The sequence below is a fragment of the Salvelinus sp. IW2-2015 genome, unplaced genomic scaffold (assembly GCF_002910315.2).
Source record: "Salvelinus sp. IW2-2015 unplaced genomic scaffold, ASM291031v2 Un_scaffold1820, whole genome shotgun sequence".
Lineage (NCBI taxonomy): Eukaryota > Metazoa > Chordata > Actinopteri > Salmoniformes > Salmonidae > Salvelinus > Salvelinus sp. IW2-2015.
This window is the reverse complement of record NW_019943192.1, coordinates 48,284-53,245: the sequence shown is the minus strand read 5'-3', so window position 1 is coordinate 53,245 and position 4,962 is coordinate 48,284. Positions and strand designations below refer to the sequence as shown.

Genomic DNA, 4,962 nt, shown 5'->3' with positions numbered 1-4,962 from the left:
TCCACGAACCGAGTCACATACGGCAAGCCAGCAGCTCAAGGCTCTACTTCTCCAGTGTGAGTGAGCTCTTCCTTGGTGTATATTGTCTTGTGATGCCTGATAACTTCGGTGTGCCGTTGGGATATAATGAAGTCCACTACATAATGGTGACTTTAAAACAGTTACAGAGGTTAATACATCTGATAGGAGGAAACTGAGGATGGATCAACAACATAGTAGMTACTCCACAATACTAACCTAAWTGACAGATTGAAAAGAAGGAAGCCTGTACAGAATAAAATATTCCAAAACATGCATCCTGTTWGCAACAAGGCACTAAAGTGAAACTGCAAAAAAATGTGGCAAAGCAATTCACCTTTTGTCCTGAATACAGTGTTACACTATATATGCACAAGTATGTGGACACCCCTTCAAATGAGTGGACTCAGCTATTTCAGCCACACCCTTAATGACAGGTGTATAAATCGAGCACACGGCCATGCAATCTCCATAGACAAACATTGACAGTAGAATGGCCTCACTGAAGAGCTCAGTAACACTTTGGGGAAGTCCCTTTCCTGTTTCAGCATGACAATGCCCTGTGCACAAAGCAAGGTCCATACAGAAATGGTTTGTCAAGCTCGGTGTGGAAGAACTTGACTGGCCTGCACAGAGCCCTAACCTCAACCCCATCGAACACCTTTGGGATGATTGGAACGCCGACTGCGAGCCAGGCCTAATCGCCCAACATCAGTGCCCGACCTCACTAATGCTCTTGTGGCTGAATGGAAGCAAGTCCCCTCAGCAATGTTCCAACATCTAGTGGAAAGCCTTCCCAGAAGAGTGTAGGCTGTTATAGCAAGAAAGGGGGGACCAACTCCATATTAAAGCCCATAATTTTGGAATGAGATGTTCGAGGAGCAGGTGTCCACATACTTTTGGTCATGTAGTGTATGTTTGGGGCAAATCCGAGTACCATTCTCCATATTTTCAAGCATAGTGGTGGTTGCATCATGTTATGGGTATGCTTGTAATCGTTAAGGACTGGGGAGTTTTTCAGGATAAAAAATCAATGGAATGGAGCTAAGCACAGGCAACATTCTAGAAGAAAACTTGGTTCAGTCTGCTTTCCATCAGACACTGGGAGGTGAATTCACCTTTCAGCAGGACAATAACCTAAAACACAATGCCAAATCTATGCTGGAGTTGCTTACCAAGAAGACAGTGAATGTTCCTGACTGGCCGAGTTACAGTTTTGACTTAAATCTACTTGAACATCTACGGCAAGATCTGAATAAATTGTCTAGCAATGACCAACAATCAATTTGACAGAGATTGAAGAATTTTGAAAAGAATAATATGCAAATATTGAGCAATCCAGGTGTGCAAGGTTGTTATAGACTGTAATTGCTGCCAAAGGTGCTTCTACAAAAGTATTGACTCAGGGGTGTGAATACTTATGTAAATGAGATAGTTCTGTATTTAATTTTCAATACATTTGCTAAAATTTCTTACAAAATGTTTTCACTGTGTCATTGTGGGGTCTTGTGTGTAGATGGGTGAATCTGTTTTTAATTCACGCTGTAACACAACAAAATGTGGAAAAAGTCAAGGGTTTGAACACTTTCTGAAGGCACTTGTGGTGCAGGTTGAATCAAAGGACTCGGGAGGAGCATTTTTGTGTGCAGACTTTTATCCTTTCTCTATTTCTCTACTGTAGTCTCCCCATTGAGAATGTAGTGGTATTTCTCAACTGTAGTCTCCCCATTGAGATTGTAGTGGTATTTCTCTACTGTAGTCTCCCCATTGAGATTGTAGTGGTATTTCTCTACTGTAGTCTCCCCATTGAGATTGTAGTGGTATTTCTCTACTATAGTCTCCCCATTGAGAATGTAGTGGTATTTCTCTACTGTATGGTATACCACACCACACACACACACACACACCTAGTTTCCCATTGAGAAGGTAGGGTAGTCTATACTGTAGTCTCCCCATTGAGAATGTAGACACTCACATCAACACCACCCACACACTTACTCTCTACCCATGAGGAATGTAGTGGTATTCTCTACTGTAGTATCCCGAGACCCAACCCCCGCGGACTCACTCACCTCCACACCGCACACACCACCCACACACACCAGACACAGCCCATGAGTGGTATTTCTCCTACCCGTGTCCTCCCATCACTGAGAGTAGTGCTATCCTCTCCACTCCCCTCGCTAGTCCCCCACAGACAACACCACTCAGGCAAACACACCACACTCCCCACCTCGCCACATACACATTAAACCCACACCCAGGTATCACATACACTGTATCTCCCAATTGAGAATGTATACGTATTTTCTACTCGTTTCTCTCCATTGAGAAGTAGGGCCACTCAACCACTCATCACCTCATCCTAGCCCTGGTATGATGCGTGTGTGTTGTGTTGTGTTCCTGTGTTGTGTGTGTAGTGTGTGTCGTGTGTGTGTCGTGTGCTAGTGTGTCAATCATATAATCCAGTTCTATCCAGCATGCCTGTCTGGTGTGTACTCAGCGTGTGTGTTCTGAGACGCTATAAACAGACAAGAGTGTGTGCTTGTGTTAAGATATAATCCAGTACATTGTGTTCAGTCCAGGGAGCCAACAGGAAGATCATTTATATATTATACTGATCCAATCCTCTCAGATCTACATGAAGAGCCTATAGTGGTAAGAGTCTGTAGGGGTAATAGTCTACGGGTAAGGGTCTAATAGTGATAAGGGTCTATAGGGGTAATAGTCTACGGGTAAGGTCTATAATAACAAGGTATAACTATAGGGAAAGGGTCTATAGGAAAGGTTCATAGGGAAGGGTCTATAGGGATAAGGTCTATAGGGATAAGGGTCTATAGGGATAAGAGTCTATAGGGGTAAGGGTATAGGTAAGGTTATAGGGATAAGGGTCTATAGGATAAAGTCTATAGGGGATAGGGTCTAAGGAAAAGGTTATATAGGGAAAGAGCTCTATAGGGGTACGGGTCTATAGGGGTACGGGCTATAGGATAAGAGTCTATGGGGGAAGGGTCTATAGGGTAAGGGTCTATAGGGTAAGATCTATAGGGGTAAGTCTATGGTGGTAAGTGGAGACAGGGTCAAACAGTAAAAATACAAGGAGCAAACAGTAAAACAAACTAGGCAGGGACTACCTAGACTGTTACATTTTCAGTTGCTAAACGTTTTCAAATTTTCCATTCCAAATGAACATGACCCAGTTTATCACTGACATCCATTTTGACATGTCCACTTCCATCTCCTCTCCTCTCCACCTTCTATAGGTTCAGAATCTGGGGAGATATAGACAAGTCGTACTGGCTCCTCCTGCGCCCGTCAAACAGTTCCTCATCTCGCCCCCTGCCTCGCCGCCCGTGGGCTGGAGCCAGAGCGAAGACGCCACGCCTGGTATCAACTATGACCTGCTGTGTGCGGTGGCCAAGCTGGGCCAGGTCAGTACATACATACACACACACACATACATACATATTGACAGTCACACACCCTACAATCTCATATAGCATGTATCTACTGGCACTGTTATCTGAACTGAGCTCACAGCTCCATGTGCTGTGCTATTGTGAGAATCCTAGGATGACAGAAGATCCCAGAAAGTGCACCAAGTAGCGTAAACACATCCAATTTCTTTGTGCAGTATGCTGGACGGTTATCTAAGTATGAATGTGTATCAGAAAAAGAGATTCATCCTTACAATATTTACAATTTAGTAATTTAGTAGAGGCTCTTATCCATGGGCGATTTACAGGAGCAATTAGGGTTAAGTGCCTTGCTCAAGGGCACATCGACAGATTTTTCACCTAGTCGGCTCGGAGATTCAGATCAGCGACCTTTCGGTTACATGAGCGCTATTCTGTTTCTTAATGGCTCTCTCTTATGGCACACATACTCCTATGCCATACTCTGAGACTGTCAATCTGGCTGAGTAAGGGCTAGCATTGACCATACTCTGTAATTGTCTGTTGACTGAGTTAAGGGCTAGCATTGACCATACTCTGTAATTGTCTGTCTGACTGAGTTAAGGGCTAGCATTGACCAAACTCTGTAATTGTCTGTCTGACTGAGTTAAGGGCTAGCATTGGCCAACTCTCTGACTGTCTGGCTGGATGAGTTAAGGGTTAGCGTGTGCCACACTCTGAGCTGGTTTGTCTGGCTGAGTTAAGGGCTAGCATTGGCCATACTCTCTGACTGTCTGGCTGGATGAGTTAAGGTTAGCTGTGCCCACTCTGAGCTGGTTTGTCTGGCTGAGTTAAGGGCTAGCATTGGCCATTCTCAGGGACTGTCTGTATCGCTGAGTAAGGCTAGTGTTGGACATACTCTGTGACTGTCTGTCTGTCTGTCTGGCTGGATGAGTTAAGGGTTAGCGTGTGTGCACACTCTGAGCTGGTTTGTCTGGCTGAGTTAAGGGCTAGCATTGGCCATTCTCAGGGACTGTCTGTATCGCTGAGTTAAGGGCTAGTGTTGGACATACTCGTGACTGTCTGTATGCTGAGTTAAGGGCTAGCGTTGGACATACTCTGTGACTGTCTGTCGGGTTGAGAAAGGGCTAGCATTGGGCATACTCTGTCCCTGTCTCTCTTGCTAGGTAAAGGGCTAGCGTTTGCAGTCAGGAGGTGACCTTTAAGAAATGCCAGCCATATCAAACAGGGAGTGTTCTTTCTCCTGGAGACAAGGCAGTAGGGTCACATGGTTCAAGAGGTCACCGAGTTCTCAGAATGCTTCGCTGTGTCATTTGGAGTCTTGTCTGTGCGGCCATACTGTGTCCATTCTTCTGAAGTGTGCACTCGTACACAACTCCCCAACAAATGTAAAAGCATTGAGCTAGAAGGAGTTTCCACCATGTTTCTTACTTCAGCCATTTCCTTCCTCGTCTCCTCCCCTTTGAACTTCTCCTCCAATGGGTTTTGAGACGAGGAGAGAGGCCGAACCCTGGATTGCAAAGTAATA

The 4,962-nt window shown here is 44.9% G+C and overlaps 1 protein-coding gene across 1 annotated transcript in view; it reads left to right on the top strand.

The window, feature by feature from the left end:
• Positions 1-4,962, top strand: part of LOC112072086 (calcipressin-3-like) — a 74,054-nt gene that overhangs the window by 54,624 nt on the left and 14,468 nt on the right. The window contains exon 3 of the mRNA XM_024139500.2: positions 41-56. Within this exon, the coding sequence (XP_023995268.1) occupies positions 41-56 (16 nt within the window). The remainder of the gene's footprint in view (positions 1-40; positions 57-4,962) is intronic.